Source organism: Pristiophorus japonicus, chromosome 20 (genome assembly GCF_044704955.1).
Source record: "Pristiophorus japonicus isolate sPriJap1 chromosome 20, sPriJap1.hap1, whole genome shotgun sequence".
Lineage (NCBI taxonomy): Eukaryota > Metazoa > Chordata > Chondrichthyes > Pristiophoridae > Pristiophorus > Pristiophorus japonicus.
Genome location: NC_091996.1, coordinates 71,837,646 through 71,855,658, shown reverse-complemented (window position 1 = coordinate 71,855,658; position 18,013 = coordinate 71,837,646). Strand labels below are relative to the sequence as shown.

At 47.9% G+C, this 18,013-nt stretch overlaps 1 protein-coding gene across 1 annotated transcript in view; it reads left to right on the top strand.

The window, feature by feature from the left end:
- LOC139232966 (coiled-coil domain-containing protein 183-like) overlaps positions 1-10,178 on the top strand; it is a 48,488-nt gene extending 38,310 nt beyond the window's left edge. Inside the window, exon 5 of the mRNA XM_070863463.1 lies at positions 9,952-10,178. Within this exon, the coding sequence (XP_070719564.1) occupies positions 9,952-10,112 (161 nt within the window). The 3' untranslated portion in view covers positions 10,113-10,178. The remainder of the gene's footprint in view (positions 1-9,951) is intronic.
- The last annotated feature ends 7,835 nt before the right edge of the window (positions 10,179-18,013 follow it).

The window sequence follows — 18,013 nt, the reverse complement described above, 5'->3', positions numbered from 1 at the left end:
CCAACTTTACTACTACTGTTTGGTGGTCAGTATACAACTCCCACTATCGTTTTCTGCCCCTTGGTATTCCGCTGCTCCACCCATATCGATTCCACATCATCCAAGCTAATGTCCTTTCTTACTATTGCATTAATTTCCTCTTTAACCAGCAATGCCACCCCGCCTCCTTTGCCTTTCTGTCTATCCTTCCTAAATGTTGAATACCCCTGGATGGTGTGTTCCCAGCCTTGGTCACCCTGGAGCCATGTCTCCATGATGCCAATTACATCATATCCGTTAACTGCTATCTGTGCAATTAATTTGACCACCTTATTCCGAATACTCCTCGCATTGAGGCACAGAACCTTCAGGCTTGTCTTTCTAACACACTTTGACCCTTTAGAATTTTGTTGTCATGTGGCCCTTTTTGCTTTTTGTCTTAGGTTTCTCTGCCCTCCACTTTTACTTTTCTTCTTTCTATCTTTTGCTTCTGCCCCCATTCTACTTCCCTCTGTCTCCCTGCATAGGTTCCCATCCCCCTGCAATATTAGGTTAACATCTCCCCAACAGCACTAGCAAACACTCCCCCTAGGACATTGGTTCCGGTCCTGCCCAATAGAATCCCCTACGACTATAGCTCTCCCACTCTTTTTCCTGCCCTCCTGTGCCGCCGAGCCACCCATGGTGCCATGAACTTGGCTGCTGCTGCCTTCCCCTGATGAGCCATAGAAACATAGAAACATAGAAAATAGGTGCAGGAGCAGGCCATTCAGCCCTTCTAGCCTGCACCGCCATTCAATGAGTTCATGGCTGAACATGAAACTTCAGTACCCCATTCCTGCTTTCTCGCCATAACCCTTGATCCCCCGAGTAGTAAGGACTTCATCTAACTCCCTTTTGAATATATTTAGTGAATTGGCCTCAACTACTTTCTGTGGTAGAGAATTCCACAGGTTCACCACTCTCTGGGTGAAGAAGTTTCTCCTCATCTCGGTCCTAAATGGCTTACCCCTTATCCTCAGACTGTGACCCCTGGTTCTGGACTTCCCCAACATTGGGAACATTCTTCCTGCATCTAACCTGTCTAAACCCGTCAGAATTTTAAACGTTTCTATGAGGTCCCCTCTCATTCTTCTGAACTCCAGTGAATACAAGCCCAGTTGATCCAGTCTTTCTTGATAGGTCAGTCCCGCCATCCCGGGAATCAGTCTGGTGAATCTTCGCTGCACTCCCTCAATAGCAAGAATGTCCTTCTTCAAGTTAGGAGACCAAAACTGTACACAATACTCCAGGTGTGGCCTCACCAAGGCCCTGTACAACTGTAGCAACACCTCCCTGCCCCTGTACTCAAATCCCCTCGCTATGAAGGCCAACATGCCATTTGTTTTCTTAACCGCCTGCTGTACCTGCATGCTAACCTTCAATGACTGATGTACCATGACACCCAGGTCTCGTTGCACCTTCCCTTTTCCTAATCTGTCATCATTCAGATAATAGTCTGTCTCTCTGTTTTTACCACCAAAGTGGATAACCTCACATTTATCCACATTATACTTCATCTGCCATGCATTTGCCCACTCACCTAACCTATCCAAGTCACTCTGCAGCCTAATAGCATCCTTCTCGCAGCTCACACTGCCACCAACTTAGTGTCATCCGCAAATTTGGAGATACTGCATTTAATCCCCTCGTCTAAATCATTAATGTACAATGTAAACAGCTGGGGCCCCAGCACAGAACCTTGCGGCACCCCACTAGTCACTGCCTGCCATTCTGAAAAGTACCCGTTTAATCCTACTCTTTGCTTCCTGTCTGACAACCAGTTCTCAATCCACGTCAGCACACTACCCCCAATCCCATGTGCTTTAACTTTGCACATTAATCTCTTGTGTGGGACCTTGTCGAAAGCCTTCTGAAAGTCCAAATATACCACATCAACTGGTTCTCCTTTGTCCACTTTACTGGAAACATCCTCAAAAAATTCCAGAAGATTTGTCAAGCATGATTTCCCTTTCACGAATCCATGCTGACTTGGACCTATCATGTCACCATTTTCCAGATGCACTGCTATGGCATCCTTAATAATTGATTCCATCATTTTACCCACTACTGAGGTCAGACTGACCGGTCTATAATTCCCTGTTTTCTCTCTCCCTCCTTTTTTAAAAAGTGGGGTTACATTGGCTACCCTCCACTCCATAGGAACTGATCCAGAGTCAATGGAATGTTGGAAAATGACTGTCGATGCATCCGCTATTTCCAAGGCCACCTCCTTAAGTACTCTGGGATGCAGTCCATCAGGCCCTGGGGATTTATCGGCCTTCAATCCCATCAATTTCCCCAACACAATTTCCCGACTAATAAAGATTTCCCTCAGTTCCCCCTCCTTACTAGACCCTCTGACCCCTTTTATATCCGGAAGGTTGTTTGTATCCTCCTTAGTGAATACCGAACCAAAGTACTTGTTCAATTGGTCTGCCATTTCTTTGTTCCCCGTTATGACTTCCCCTGATTCTGACTGCAGGGGACCTACATTTGTCTTTACTAACCTTTTTCTCTTTACATACCTATAGAAACTTTTGCAATCCACCTTAATGTTCCCTGCAAGCTTCTTCTCGTACTCCATTTTCCCTGCCCTAATCAAACCCTTTGTCCTCCTCTGCTGAGTTCTAAATTTCTCCCAGTCCCCAGGTTCGCTGCTATTTCTGGCCAATTTGTATGCCACTTCCTTGGCTTTAATACTATCCCTGATTTCCCTAGATAGCCACGGTTGAGCCACCTTCCCTTTTTTATTTTTACGCCAGACAGGAATGTACAATTGTTGTAATTCATCCATGCGGTCTCTAAATGTCTGCCATTGCCCATCCACAGTCAACCCCCTAAGTATCATTCGCCAATCTATCCTAGCCAATTCACGCCTCATACCTTCAAAGTTACCCTTCTTTAAGTTCTGGACCATGGTCTCTGAATTTACTGTTTCATTCTCCATCCTAATGCAGAAATCCACCATATTATGGTCACTCTTCCCCAAGGGGCCTCGCACAATGAGATTGCTAATTCATCCTCTCTCATTACACAACACCCAGTCTAAGATGGCCTCCCCCCTAGTTGGTTCCTCAACATATTGGTCTAGAAAACCATCCCTTATGCACTCCAGGAAATCCTCCTCCACCGTATTGCTTCCAGTTTGGTTAGCCCAATCTATGTGCATATTAAAGTCACCCATTATAACTGCTACACCTTTATTGCATGCACCCCTAATTTCCTGTTTGATGCCCTCCCCAACATCCCTATTACTGTTTGGAGGTCTGTACACAACTCCTACTAACGTTTTTTGCCCTTTGGTGTTCTGCAGCTCTACCCATATAGATTCCACATCATCCAAGCTAATGTCTTTCCTAACTATTGCATTAATCTCCTCTTTAACCAACAATGCTACCCCACCTCCTTTTCCTTTTATTCTATCCTTCCTGAATGTTGAATACCCCTGAATGTTGAGTTCCCAGCCCTGATCATCCTGGAGCCACGTCTCCGTAATCCCAATCACATCATATTTATTAACATCTATTTGCACAATTAATTCATCCACCTTATTGCGGATACTCCTTGCATTAAGACACAAAGCCTTCAGGCTTGTTTTTTTAACACCCTTTGTCCTTTTAGAATTTTGCTGTACAGTGGCCCTTTTTGTTCTTTGCCTTGGGTTTCTCCGCCCTCCACTTTTCCTCATCTCCTTTCTGTCTTTTGCTTTTGCCTCCTTTTTATTTCCCTCTGTCTCCCTGCATTGGTTCCCATCCCCCTACCATATTAGTTTAAATCCTCCCCAACAGCACTAGCAAACACTCCCCCTCGGACATTGGTTCTGGTCCTGCCCAGGTGCAGACCGTCCGGTTTGTACTGGTCCCACCTCCCCCAGAACCGGTCCCAATGCCCCAGGAATTTAAATCCCTCCCTGCTGCACCACTGCTCAAGCCACGTATTCATCTGCGCTATCCTGCGATTCCTACTCTGACTATCACGCGGCACTGGTAGCAATCCCGAGATTACTAATTTTGAGGTCCTGTTTTGGAGGGAGATGACTGCAGGGGACTCCTGCACTGCCTTCCTATTCCTGTTCTGCTTGTTGATCACCCATTCCCTATCTGCCTTTGTAACCTTTACCTGCGCTGTGACCAACTCACTAAACGTGCTATTCACGACATCCTCAGCATCGCGGATGCTCCAGAGTGAATCCATGCGCAGCTCCAGTGCTGCAATGCGGTCTGTCAGAAGCTGCAGCTGGATACACTTGCTGCATACATAGTCGTCAAGGACACTGTCCCTGATTTCTCACATAGCACAGGAGGAGCATGACAGGAGACTGGGCTCGCCTGCCATGAATTAACCCTTAAATTAATTTAATTTGGCAACTATGCCAAAGTTATTTACTGATAAGAAAAAGAAAAAGATAAAGATAAGGAAAAACTACTCACCAATCACCAGCCAATCACTTACCACCTTGGCTGTGACGTCACCTTTCAATTTCTTTTTACTTTTTTGCCCTTTCTCCCTGCAGTAGCTTGTTGCTGGGCCTTTAGTAGGCCTCGCACCCCTTGCTGCTCACTGCTCCGCCTCCCAACTGCTGCTCCCGACGCTGCTGGGCCTTTAGTAGGCCTCGCACCTCTCACCGTTCGCTGCTCCGCCTCCCGACTGCTGCTCCCGATGCTGCTGGGCCTTTAGTAGGCCTCGCACCTCTCGTCCCACGCTGCTCCGCCTCCCGACTGCTGCTTCCGATGCTGCTGAGCCTTAATAGGCCTCGCACCTCTTGTCCCACGCTGCTCCACCTCCCGACTGCTGCTCCCGACGCTGCTGGGACAATCGGTGGTGCAAGTATACACTCCATACATTTCTTCTTGGGGCTGAGCTGTCTCTCTGGCCAAATCATCATACTCCCCGCTGGATTCAAAGTCATCTACCGACTCCTCTGCTAGACGGTGAGTCGTATTTCTTTTACACATACGCTGGAGGTGGCCCTTCGTGTTACAGGCTTTGCATACGTACTCAGCAAATCGACACTGGTGAGCCCTATGGTTTCCTCCGCAACGCCAGCATGGTGCTACTCGATTAGTACCCCTCGGTGGACTCTGAATTCTGCAACCCTGAGATCTGTGCTCTCTGCCCTGGGCAGTGCCACGTTCTACAGTCTTGCCTGTGAAAGGCACCATTCTGCGTACATTACTTGGCGGGTTTGAGTCCACAGGATGAATAATTTGCTTGGTGCTGTAGGTCGAGAACGCCTGACTGATGCTGATGGCCTTCTGCAGGTTGACTGTGGTGTCGGCAGATAATAGCTTGTGAAGGAGGCCCTCGTGGCCAATTCCCATAACGAAGATGTCTTGCAATGCTTCGTCAAGGTGCGTACCAAAATCACATGGTGCCGCAAGTCTCCTGAGGTCGGCAGCATATTTTGCAATCTCCTGGCCCTCAGGTCTGCGGTGAGTGTAGAATCTGTGCCTGGCCGTGAGGATGCTCTCTTTTGGTTTTAGTTGGTTGTGAATTAGTTCAGTCAGCTCATAGTATGTTTATCCTTGGTCTTCGTGGGTGCCAGCAAGTCCCTGATGAGGCGGTAGACCTCGGGCTCACAACTGGTCAGCAGTATAGCCTTGTGCTTCTCCACCAATGTGTCCGTCTCCCCTGCCAGGTCGTTTGCCACGAAATATTGCTCGAGCCTTTCCGTGAAGGCATCCCAATCATCACACTCTGTGAAGTCTTTTAGTGTGCCAAAGGTAGCCATAATTGTGTGAAAGTCCCTATTCTCGTCGCCAGTTTTTATGTCTGTAATGTACTTATCAGTGACTCCACGAGGCAATGTGTTGTACTCAAACTGTAGTGACCTTAGTCCTTTATTCGTAACTCCAGAATCAGGCAGCCACATGGTGGCTACCCTTTTATACAGCCCCTGCCACCAGGGCAGGAAACCCCGGTCTCCACCAGTTGCACTCTCTAGTGATGCCAGCAGAGTATATACACAGTGTAAACCTTATTGATAATACATCAGGTAAACAAGTCTCCATCTTATGAAACTCTACAGTGACTACACAAAGAGTATATCTATAGTATGCATATATAACAGTTGGTTTATTAGCAAAGATTTAACAATCACACTACACATTACCAGTTCATCCACCAGGCTCACAACCACTTGCCTTATCGTGGATCCCCTGAACCTAACTGGCTGGGGTTTTCTTGAGTCTTGTGAAGATCATGTGACTAACTAAGCCACTCCTAACTCAACAACTCTACAAACCTGTGAGCATACTCACAATGGCATACATTACACTACCCCTCACCACCTGTTTTTTGCGGTTAAAGTTACCTCCATATAGGAAGTTTAAGTTGCCTGAAATCCCGGCCTTCCTGGTTCCATACGGAGTGTGTACGGACCCGGGAAGGCATCGCAAAAGTCGGTTTTCGGTGCGCAAAAAATGGCTTTTCCGATCTGTCAAGCTTGACAGATCCAACGCATCTCGGCACCAAGGACATTCGCATGGGCAAGATTGCGGTATTTGCCCATCTCTTGCTCAGCGAATGTCCTTCAAACTCTTGCGCCTGGTAAAAGCAGGTACATAGCCTACTTTTACCAGCGTAAGAGTTTTAAAACATATAAAAAACATCTAAAAATAAAATTTATAAACACATTTTTAAGTTAAAAACCCTGCCCACTAAAGTAAGTTTATGTTAAACCCTAATTACAAAACTTTTTTAAAAATTGGAAAAATATATATTTTTTCTAACACAATTATTAACTTTAATTTCAATTAATTTTAATTATGTGAGGTGTGTTTTTTATTTTTTATGTTGTGTTTAGTGTGTTTGCTTTTTCTCATTAATAACAATGAGGACTGGTAGATACGGAGTTCTCATTGCTATTAATGGCTGAGCAGTCACACGTGATTGCACCTTCTGCTTCCGAACCTTGAGGACGGGAACGTGCTTCGCAGCGCGGGAAGGGAAGGCCTCCCCACCGGAATCTCGAGACCACCAGGTAGATTTGTAAAAATTCTCCAGTCGGAGGCGTTCGTGCAAAAGAAGCCTCCGACCCGAATTTCAGGCCCACGAATTAATTCAATGCCAAATCTTGTTCAGAAAACTAAATAAAGAGAGGGAAAGAAAGATGGGATCAGGAGAGAGAGATAACGAGAAAAAGTAAAATAAATATTTTTTATTTAAATTATTTTGGTTTTGAAAAACTCCAACAATGATTCAAATCTGAAGGATTGAGAGTGCACACGTCACTTATGAAGTTAATATTCAGTACCTGCGCGGTTGTTTGGCAATAATTAAGACCTATTACGTCAGATGGGACAGTGTAGAGGGCTTATCGGCTGAGTAGAAACTTAGAAATTTATAGCGCAGAAGGAGCATCGTGCCAGCCGACAAAGAGCCACACAGCCCTCGGTCAGCAGCCCTGAAGGTTACATATAAAACGATGAACAATGAACAATGGCAGAAAGGTAAAGAGCACCCAGGCCAACCAGTCCGCCCCACACAACTGCGACACCCCTTGCACCGCAACATTCTATACTCCACCCCAACCGGAGCCATGTGATCTCCTGGGAGAGGCAAAAAACAGATAAAAAACCCAGGCCAACCGGGGGGTAAAAATCTGGGAAAATTCCTCTCCGACCCATCCAGGTGATCAAAACTAGTCCAGGAGATCACCCTGGCCTTTTTCGATTCCCTGCAGTACTTACCATCGTATCTGCGCCAGCCAACAAGAGGTTATCCAGTCTAATCCCAATTACCAGCTCGAGGTCCAGAACCCTGCAGGTTATTGCACCTCAAGTTACCCATCCAAGCACCTTTTAAATGTGGTGAGGGTTTCTGCATCCACCACCCTTCCAGGCAGTGAATTCCAGACCCCCACAACCCTCTGCATGAAGAAGCCTCCCCTCAAATCCCCTCTGAACCTTCCACCAACCACCTTAAAACTATGCCTCCTCGTAATTGACCCCTCCACCAAGGGAAATAGGCCCTTGCTATCTACTATATCCAGGCCCTCAAAATTGTATACACCTCAATGAAATCTCCTCTCAACCTCCTGAGAACAAACCCAGCCGATCCAATCTGTCCTGATAGCTCAGATTCTCCATTTCAGGCAGCATCCTAGTAAATCTCCTCTGCACCCTCTCCAGTGCAATCACGTCCTTCCTCCGTCGACCAGAACTGCACGCAGTACTCCAGCTGTGGCCTAACCAGAGTATTATACAATTTAAGCATAACCTCCCTGCTTTTGAATTTTATGCCTCGGCCAATAAAGGCAAGCATTCCATATGCTTTCTTAACCACCTTATTCACCTCATATGCTACATTCAGGGATTTGTCAACAAGCACTCCAAGGTCCCTTTTTTCATCTATACTTTTAAGTGGCCTACCGTTTAATGTGAATTCCCTTTCCTTATTAGCCCTCCCCAAGTGCATTACCTCACACTTCTCCGAATTAAATTCCATTTGCCACTGCTCTGTCCACCTGACCAGTAGATTGATATCCTCCTGCAGTCCATGACTTTCCTCTTCATTATCAACCACACAGCCAACTTTAGTATCATCTACAAACTTCTTAATCATACATCCTATATTCAAATCTCATCATCATAGGCAATCCCTCGGAATCGAGGAAGACGTGCTTCCACTTTTAGCATGAGTTCTTAGGTGGCTGAACAGTCCAATATGAGAACCACAGTCTCTGTCACAGGTGGGACAGATAGTCATTGAGGGAAAGAGTGGGCAGGGAGCCTGGTTTGCCGCACGCTCCTTCTGCTGCCTGCGCTTGATTTCTGCATGCTCTCGGCGACGATACTCGAGGAGCTCAGCGCCCTCCCGAATGCACTTCCTCCACTTAGGGCGGTCTATGGCCAGGGACTCCCAGGTGTCAGTGGGGATGTCGCATTTTATCAGGGAGACTTTGAGGGTGTCCTTATAACGTTTCCTCTGCCCGCCTTTGGCTCGTTTGCCGTGGATGAGTTCCGAGTAGAGCGCTTGCTTTGGGAATTTCGTGTCTGACATGCGAACTATGTGGTCTGCCCAGCGGAGCTGATCAAGTGTGGTCAGTACTTCAATGCTGGGGATGTTGGCCTGGACGAGGACACTAATGCTTGTGCGTCTGTCCTCCCTGGGGATTTGCAGGATCTTGCGGAGACATTATTTCTCCAACGACTTGAGGTGTCTATTGTACATGGTCCACGTCTCTGAGCCATACAGGAGGGTGGGTATTACAATGGCCTTGTAGACCATGACCTTGGTGACAGTTTTGAGGGACTGGTCTTCAAACACTCTTTTCCTCAGGTGGCTGAAGGCTGCACTGGCGCTCTAGATCATTGATGTATACCACAAAAAGCAAGGGATCCAGTACTGAGTCCTGCGAACCCCACTGGAAACATCCTTCCAGTCACAAAAATATCCATCAACCATTACCCTTTGCTTCCTACCTCAAAGCCAATTTTGGATCCAACTTGCCACTTTGCTCTGGATCCTATGGGCTTTAACCTTTGTGACCACTCTGCCATGTGGGACCTTATCAAAAGCTTTGCTAAAGTCCATATACACTACATCGTATGCACTACCCTCATCGACCCTCCTGGTTACCTCCTCGAAAACCTGCACACCCTGCCATGTATTTCAATGCTGATTCTCTTGGTGAGATGTCATTATTGTGGAGCTTCTGGGTGAATGGGGTATCTCTGACAGCAACCTCCTGATTTCCACGTTTAACTGTATGTGCGGTCACCGGAAGTTGTGTCCGAGTTTCGCTTTCATAACGGTGAGCGCTGATGGCCTCAGCATTATTTGTACCACAAGCTCTTGTGTCGATTGCTGGGACTGGGGCTGACCCTCGCCCAAGGACGGTCCAGACCACTTTGTGGCTGGACTCAGCCTTACCGGGGTCAGTTGTTGTTGGGAATTGTCTGCCATTCTTCTCTTCTTCTATTCCAGAAGATTCAGACTATGCAGGATTGGACACTGATGGTGTTCTCACAAGAGAAGAAATTAAAAAACGGAGTGAGCGTCTGGTGCAAGATAAGATGAGAATAGTGAGGACCGTGAAGAAGAAGGGCAGGAAACGATACGTCAGCAAGAAGAAGGTTATTTGTTAGATTGGTGTCCGAGAATGGTTCTGTCTCAATGGCTGAAAATAAACAGCTGTGTGTTTACTGTGTGGACCAACACTTACTGATTTAATTTGTACATCAACATTTACACAAGAAAATAGAGTAAGGAGTGGAAACCATTTAACTTTGCAGCACTCAAAATACAGACATTAGATACAGAGTAAAGCTCCTTCTACACTGTCCATCAACACTCCCAGGGCTGGTACAACACGGGTTAGATATAGAGTAAAGCTCCCTCTACACTGTCCCATCAAACACTCCCAGGGCAAGTATAGCATGGGTTAGATACAGAGTAAAGCTCCCTCTACACTGTCCCATCAAACACTCCCAGGGCAGGTACAGCACGGGTTAGATACAGAATAAAGCTCCCTCTACACTGTCCCATCAAACGCTCCCAGGGCAGGTACAGTGCGGTTTAGATACAGAGTAAAACTCCCTCTACACTGTCCTATCAAACACTCCCAGGACAGGTACAGCACGGGTTAGATACAGAGTAAAGCTCCCTCTACACTGTCCCATCAAACACTCCTAGGACAGGTACAGCACAGGGTTAGATACAGAGTAAAGCTCCGTCTACACTGTCCCATCAAACACTCCCAGGGCAGGTACAGCACGGGTTAGATACAGAGTAAAGCTCCCTCTACACTGTCCCATCAAACACTCCCAGGGCAGGTACAGCACGGGTTAGATACAGAGTAAAGCTCCCTCTACACTGTCCCATCAAACGCTCCCAGGGCAGGTACAGCACGGGTTAGATACAGAGTAAAGCTCCCTTTACATAAGAAATAGGAGCAGCAGTCGGCCATTTGGCCCCTCGAGCCTGCTTCGCCATTTAATAAGATCATGGCTGATCCGATCATGGACACAGCTCCACTTCTCTGCCCTCTCCATAACTCTTTACTCCCTTATCGCTCAAAAATCTGTCTATCTCCGCCTTATATATATTCAATGACCCAGCCTACGAAGCTCTCTGGGGCAGAGAATTCCATAGATTTACAACCCTCTGAGAGAAGAAATTTATCCTCATCTCAGTTTTAAATGGGCGGCCCCTTATTCTAAGATTATGTCCCCTAGTTTTAGTTTCCCCTCTGAGTGGAAATATCCTCTCTGCATCCACCGTGTCAATCCCCTTCATTATCTTATCAGTTTCAATAAGACCATCTCTCATTCTTCTGAACTCCAATGAGTATAGGCCCAACCTATTCAACCTATCCTCATTAGTCAACCCCCTCATCTCTGGAATCAACCTACTGAACCTTCTCTGAACAGCCTCCAATGCAGGTATATCCTTCCTTAAATACGGAGACAAAACTGTATCCAGTACTCCAGGTGTGGCTTCACCAATACCCTCGACACTGTCCCATCACACACTCCGAGGGCAGGTACAGCACGGGTTAGATAGAGAGCAAGGGCTGGATTTTCGGCTCTCTTGCACCTCTGATTGCCTCCCTAAAGGGGCGGTAAATGGTGTTTCTGGGTGTCTAGCGCCCGGACGGTAAATTTGGCTCCTGATTTGCGATGGTGCAAAATGGTGCAAAAACTTACCCCCCCCGCCCCGCTCCAATTTGACAGATCACCACGTCAATCGTCGTGCAATGCTGCACTTGCACCCCAGGTGGAAAATTTGGCCCTTACACCTCATTTAAGGCCCGCCCCAGGAAATGTCTGAAAAAGCAGGCATACCCAGGGTGCAGCAGGCGGTATTGCTGATGTATGGTGGGAGGAGGATCCGACATCGCAGGTCACATTGACTGCATCAGTTGCGCACAACTTGCAAACGGCGCTTTTATCTGCCATTACAGTGCCCTGACAAGGAGAGTGAGAGAATGTAATGGGGGCATTACGAGTTCGCAAGCGTATTATGCTGATTGCTATTGGCAGGTGCCTTCAAGCTAGAATAAAGGCTCTTGGCCAAGTCAGCCCACGGATGAGGAGAGACCGAAGACTTCGGGAAAGCGGGCTTTACCCCCCACGGGTTTACAGGGACCAAAGCTCATACCTCCAGCTCTCTGAGGAGCAGTGTATGGGAAGGCTGTACTTCCAAAAAGAAGTGCTGACAGAGATATGCCATCTCCTACAGGCAGACCTACAGCCTTCCAGCGCCAACAGGACTGCGCTGTCCGTCAAGGTGAAGGTGACTGTGGCGCTGGCCTTCTATGCCTCTGGCTCCTTCCAAGCAGCAGCAGGGGACGTATACAGCGTCTCATAATTCACAGCACATCACTGCATTCGCCAGGTTACAAAGGCTCTGTACACCCACAGAATGGACTTCACAACGTTCCCAATGAGCAGCGACAGCCAGAATGAGAGGACATGTGGGGTTGGCAGAATTACAGGCTTCCCCTGTTATGTATGCAATAAAGGTACAAACTGAGTACTGTTTAACTAACCAAGGTACAACCTTGGCTCTGCTTTATTTCGGCCCAAAGTGCCTGATTCTCAAAATGGCTGGCCTTTTATACCAGAGCAGCACCATACACGTGCTGCTCAGTGGCCTCCAACAATGACGCCATCTGGTGGCTACAAACAGAATGTACATACATGACAATACCCACCTCTGAGATCTTACCACAGTCTTTCACAAGTTGACACGGTCCGGTGCCTTGCGCTCCCGGGTTGACCGTCTCAGTTCGATTCCAGCCTTGGGTGAGTGTTCAGTATGCAGGGTCTGTTATGGCTGATGGCTGGATGACTGACTTGTTGGGGGTGGCAGTGGCCATGTCAGAAATTGCAACTCCATTTTTATTGAACAGGTCCGTGATGGGAATTAGGGGTTCACTGATGACCCTTGTGTCATGTATCTTACATTATTATATATAACTGTATTCTAACATGCTATACATGACTGTAATAAGATCTGACCTGTAACCACCAGCATACCTTACCACCAGGGGTGCACTTGCAAGAGACAGGTATATAAGGACAGGTCTCAGGCAAGTGCAGCATTCCAGACCTGTGAAATAAAGATGCAGATCCAGAGTGACCTTGACTTCACTACATGCCTCGTGTGAATCTGTACTGAGGGGACAGGACTTTACAGTGGCGACGAGTTACGGGATTACAGAATCCACAGAATGGCGAACAACGGATCAGATGAAAAGTACAATGTGGGAGACAATTGGGAGGACTTTATAGAAAGGCTCCAGCAAAGCTTTGTAACCAAAGACTGGTTAGGAGACGATAAGGCAGACAAGAGAAGAGCCCATCTCTTGACCAACTGTGGCTCGAAAACATACGCTTTAATGAAGGATCTGTTGGCATCCGAGAAACCAGCAAGCAAGTCGTTTGAAGAATTGAGCACACTGGTAAGAGACTACCTGAAGCCAGCGAGCAGCCTACACATGGCCAGACACAGGTTCTACAACTACAGACGCTGTGTGGGCCAGAGCATACCTGACTTCATGGCGGAACTTCGGAGGTTGGCTAGTTTATGTGAGTTCTCCGATGAACTGAGGAGAGAAATGCTGAGAGACCTTTTCATTGAAGGAATAGGCCATGCAGGCATATTCCGAAAGCTCATAGAGACCAAGAACCTGACCTTAGAGGCAGCAGCACTGGTTGCACAGACATTCTTGGTAGGGGAAGAAGAAACGAGGTTGATTTACAATGCAGGTACGACAACTAACGAAATATCGGAACAAGAAGTTCACAGCACTAAACAAGCTGCTACCCCCACACACAGACAAAACCGGGAGAACAGGCTCTCGACAGCAGGCAGAAGCCATCAAGGGCCACAGGAATGGCCATTCATACCTCATCAACCCACAATGCGAGCAATCAACTACAAACTGAGAGAAGCTCAAGAGAGATCAGCCAGACGCAGCTCATACTTTGGGAGCACTTTGAACAATGGAACAGGTCTGTGCTGGAGGTGTGGGGGTGGGCACTCGTCAAGGGAATGTCGATTTCAGCAGGCTGTTTGCGGAAATTGTGAATATACAGGGCATTTGGCCCGCATGTGCAAAAAAATGGCAGCTCGGCTGGTATACGAATCGGATGGGTTGGAAAGCGGACCAGAAGATGGTGGGGACAGTACCCAGGACACCGATGTACAGTGGGTCAACACGATCAATGGCCACTGCTCCTACAACAGGACACCTCATATAATGGTGAGGGACCTACTCAACGGGATATCTGTCAACATGGAGCTGGATATGGGAGCGAGTCAATCTCTCATGGGCGCTCAACAATTTGTACAACTGTGGCCGCATAAAATAGACAGACCAAAACTCACAAGGGTCGACACCAAACTAAGGACCTATACCAAAGAAATCATACCAGTCCTCGGCAGTGCCATGCTCTCTGTCACACACAAAGGGACAGTGAACCGACTTCCCCTGTGGATTGTCCCCGGAGACCCCCCAACACTGCTGGGGAGAAGCTGGCTGGCAAAACTAAACTGGAAATGGGATGATGTCCATGCCATGTCATTAGAGGAACGGACCTCCTGCTCAACAGTTATAAAGCGATTTGAACATCTCTTTCAGCCAGGTGTGGGCACTTTCAAAGGGGGCCAAAGTCAAAATCTACATCACACAGGATGCTACACCGGTCCATCACAAGGCCGGAGCTGTACCCTATGTGATGAGGGAAAAAATTGAACACGAACTAGACAGGCTTCTGCAGGAAGGCATTATATCACCTGTGGAATTTGCGACGAGGCAAGTCCCATCGTCCCAATCATGAAGCCTGATGGATCCGTACGAATCTGTGGGGACTACAAATCTACCATAAACAGAGTCTCCCTACAGGACCAGTACCCGCTGCCCAGAGCGGAGGATTTATTTGCCACATTGGCTGGAAGTAAACTTTTCTCAAAATTAGACCTCACATCTGCGTATATAATGCAAGAATTGACCGAGGAATCCAAGCTACTCACCACCATCAACAAACATCGAGGCCTTTTCATGTACAATCGATGCCCATTCGGTATCAGGTCGGCAGCTGCCATATTCCAGCGCAACATGGAGAGTCTGCTCAAGTCCATCCCGGGGACGGTTGTATTTCAAGACGACATACTTATCACGGGCAGGGACACCGACTCCCATCTCTGTAATTTGGAGGAAGTACTAAAGCGGTTGGATCGGATAGGCCTACGAGTCAAGAAATCCAAGTGCCTGTTTCTCGCACCCGAGGTTGAATTTTTGGGCAGAAAGATTGCTGCTGATGGAATCCGCCCAACAGAGTCCAAAACAGAAGCAATTCGCCTGGCACCTTGGCCCCGGAATGTCTCAGAACTGCGCGTCTTTCTCGGGCTACTCAATTACTTTGGGAACTTTATGCTGAACTTAAGCATGCTGCTGGAGTCTCTCCACGTGCTACTCAGGAAGGGGTGCGATTGGTTTTGGGGGGACACCCAGGAACGCGCCTTCGATAAGGCATGCAACCTTCTGTGTTCCAACAGTGTTTTGACTTTCTTTGACACAGGTAAAAAGCTAGTTCTCACATGCGATGTGTCAGCGTATGGGGTCGGGTGCATTTTGCAACATGTCAATAGTGCGGGCAAATTACAACCCATAGCTTATGTCTCCAGGTCACTTTCGCGGGCGGAGCGCGGGTACGGAATGGTAGAGAAGGAGGCGCTCGGGTGCGTGTATGGTGTCAAAAAGATGCACCAATACCTTTTCGGGGCCAAGTTCGCGTTCGAAACCGACCACAAGCCCCTCATGTTCCTCCTATCCGTCAGCAAGGCAATAAACGGCAACGCCTCGGTGCGAATTCAACGGCGGGCACTCATGCTGGCGTCCTACGACGATACCATAAGGTACAGACCAGGCACAGACAACTATGCCGATGCGCTCAGCAGGCTACCCCTGGCAACCACGGAAGGGTCTGACAAACAGGACTGTGAGATAGTCATGGCAATCAATGCCTTTGAGTCCACAGTTCGCCCATGATGGCTCGCCAAATCAGAGCCTGGACAGCCAGCGACCCCACGTTATCCTTAGTAAAAAGATGTGTCCTAACTGGTGACTGGGCAGAGGCTCGCGATGCCTGCCCGGAGGAATTAAAACCCTTTCACAGGCGCATGCATGAGCTATCACGACAAGCACACTGCCTGATGTGGGGCAGCTGAGTAGTCATGCCTCTGCGAGGCAGAGAGACATTTGTCCGGGAGCTCCACCGCGAGCACCCGGGGATCGTTCTCATGAAGGCCATAGTCAGATCCCACATCTGATGGCCTGGTATTAAGGCGGACTTGGAGCTCTGCGTCCGAAGGTGCACCATTTGTGCCCAACTCAGCAATGCCCCCAGGGAGGCTCCACTGAGCCCCTGGCTCTGGCCTACCAAAGCATGGTCGCAGGTGCACGTAGACTATGCGGGCCCATTCATGGGCAAAATGTTCCTCGTAGTTGGAGATGCATTTTCAAAGTGGATCGACTGCACCATTTTAAACTCAAGCACAACCTCCACCACTATGGAGAGCCTCGCAACCATGTTTGCAACACACGGAATCCCTGACATATTGGTCAGTGACAATGGTCCATGCTTCACCAGCGCAGAATTCCAAGACTTTATAATTGACCACGGCATAAATCACGTCAAGACGGCACCGTTCAAGCCGGCCTCCAATGGCCAGGCGGAGAGAGCAGTGCAAATCATTAAACAAGGCATGCTTAAAATCCAAGGTTCCACGCTGCAGGGTCGCCTGTCGCGACTGCTGCTGGCATACAGATCTCGTCCGCACTCATTGACTGGGATCCTCCCGCGCAACTGTTGATGAAAAAGACTTTAAAAACAAGGCTCTCATTAATCATCCCAGACATGCACAAAATCGTTGAGGCAAAGCGCCGTAAGCTGACTGAGTACCATGACAGAAATTCGAGGGGGAGATGGAATGAGATAGGGTACTAAACTATGGCAGGGGTCCCAAATGGCTTGCGGGGACAGCAACGGGCAAGGAAGGAAACAGGCTACTGGTAGTACAAATGGACAATGGCAAAAACCTGCCGGAGGCATGTCGACCAAGTCAAAAGTAGATTTACCAACAACACTGCGGAACCAGAGGCAGACTACAATGTGGAACTCGCACCACACCTGGTGGACAGACAGAGGGAACAACCTGAGGAAAGAGCAATCCCAACAGACAGCCCAGGCGAGTCAACAACAATCACGCCAATCGAAACAGACAGCCCAGGCGAGATATCAGCAACCACACCCAAAGATAAACAGACACCAAGGCAAACAACTGAGCCACAACTCTGATGCTCCACGTGAGAGCGTAGACCACCTGAGACACTGAACCTATAAAGACAATAAGACCTTGGGGGAGGGTGATGTCATGTATCTTACATTATTATATATAACTGTATCCTAACATGCTATACATGACTGTAATAAGATATGACCTGTCACCACCAGCATACCTTACCACCAGAGGTGCACTTGCAAGAGACAGATATATAAGGGCAGGTCTCAGGCAAGTGCAGCATTCCAGAGCTGTGAAATAAAGGTGCAGGTCCAGAGTGACCTTGACTTCACTACATACCTCGTGTGAATCTGTACTGAGGGGTCAGGACTTTACACCTTGAGTCCTCTGAAGACTGCTGGTAGGTTGGTTGGTCATCGAAGGTTTCTTCGTCCGACTGCTCTGGCTCGTCTGTGTGCCTCAGCTTTGTTTGATCCATGTGTTTCATGCAAGTTTGCCCATAATAACTAATTCTCTGTTGCCTTCCTTGGCCATGACCGTACCACCGATCCATTTGGGACGCTGACCATAGTTCAACATATATACAGGATCATTAGCAGAAATCTCGCGTGACACAGTTGAGCGATTGTGGTACCCTTGTTGACTTTGTCTTCTGTATTCAACATGATTATTTAAATCCAGATGTACCAGAGATAACTTGGTCTTAAGACTTCTTTTCATCATGAGTTCAGCAGGC